At 63.5% G+C, this 927-nt stretch overlaps 1 protein-coding gene across 1 annotated transcript in view; it reads left to right on the top strand.

Moving 5' to 3' along the window:
- LOC113981005 (voltage-dependent P/Q-type calcium channel subunit alpha-1A-like) overlaps positions 1–200 on the top strand; it is a gene marked incomplete at its 5' end in the record, with an annotated part of 1,064 nt that extends 864 nt beyond the window's left edge. The window contains one exon of the mRNA XM_027708236.1: positions 83–200. Coding sequence (XP_027564037.1) covers positions 83–187 — 105 coding nt within the window. The remainder of the gene's footprint in view (positions 1–82) is intronic.
- Between the last annotated feature and the right edge of the window lie 727 nt (positions 201–927).

Below are 927 nucleotides of genomic sequence, written 5' to 3'. Positions count from 1 at the left end.
GGGTGCAGGGGAGACCCCCCCGGGGTGCAGGTGACACCCCCGGGGTGCAGGTGAGACCCCCTGACCCCCCTGGCCCCCCCAGGTGTTCGGGAACATCGGGATCGAGGAGGAGGACGATGAATCCGCCATCACCCAACACAACAACTTCCGCACCTTCTTCCAGGCGCTGATGCTGCTCTTCAGGTGAGGGCGGGGTCACCTGGCACCGGTGCCACCCCAGTGTCACCTGAGTAACCAGTGCCACCCCAGTGTCACCTGAGTGCCACCCTGGTGTCACACGGATGCCCAGTGCCACCCCACTGTCACCTGAGTGCCACCCCAGTGTCAACTGAGTGATCAGTGCCACCTTGGTGTCACACAGATGCCCAGTGCCACCCCAGTGTCACCTGAGTGACCAGTGCCACCCCAGTGTCACCCTGGTGTCACCTGAGTGCCACCCCAGTGTCACCTGAGTGACCAGTGCCACACCAATGTCACACGGATGCCCAGTGCTACTCCAGTGTCACCTGAGTGACCAGTACCATCCCAGTGTCACATGGATGCCCAGTGCCACCCGAGTGGCACCTGAGTGACCAGTGCCACCCCGGTGTCACACGGATGCCCAGTGCCACTCCAGTGTCACCTGAGTGACCAGTGCCACCCCGGTGTCACACAGATGCCCAGTGCCACCCCAGTGTCACACAGATGCCCAGTGCCATCCCAGTGGCACCTGAGTGACCAGTGCCACCCCGGTGTCACACGGATGCCCAGTGCCACTCCAGTGTCACCTGAGTGACCAGTGCCACCCCGGTGTCACACGGATGCCCAGTGCCACTCCAGTGTCACCTGGGCTCCAGTGCCACCCCAGTGTCACCCGGGTGCCCAGTGTGCCCCCCCCAAGTGGTCTCAGTGTCACCTGGGGTACCCAGCATGAGGCCATTGTGTTCC

The sequence above is a fragment of the Neopelma chrysocephalum genome, unplaced genomic scaffold, assembly GCF_003984885.1.
Source record: "Neopelma chrysocephalum unplaced genomic scaffold, ASM398488v2 Primary Assembly neopelma1_95823, whole genome shotgun sequence".
Taxonomy (NCBI): domain Eukaryota; kingdom Metazoa; phylum Chordata; class Aves; order Passeriformes; family Pipridae; genus Neopelma; species Neopelma chrysocephalum.
Note: the sequence above shows the minus strand (reverse complement) of the source record. Positions and strands in the feature narration are given on the sequence as shown.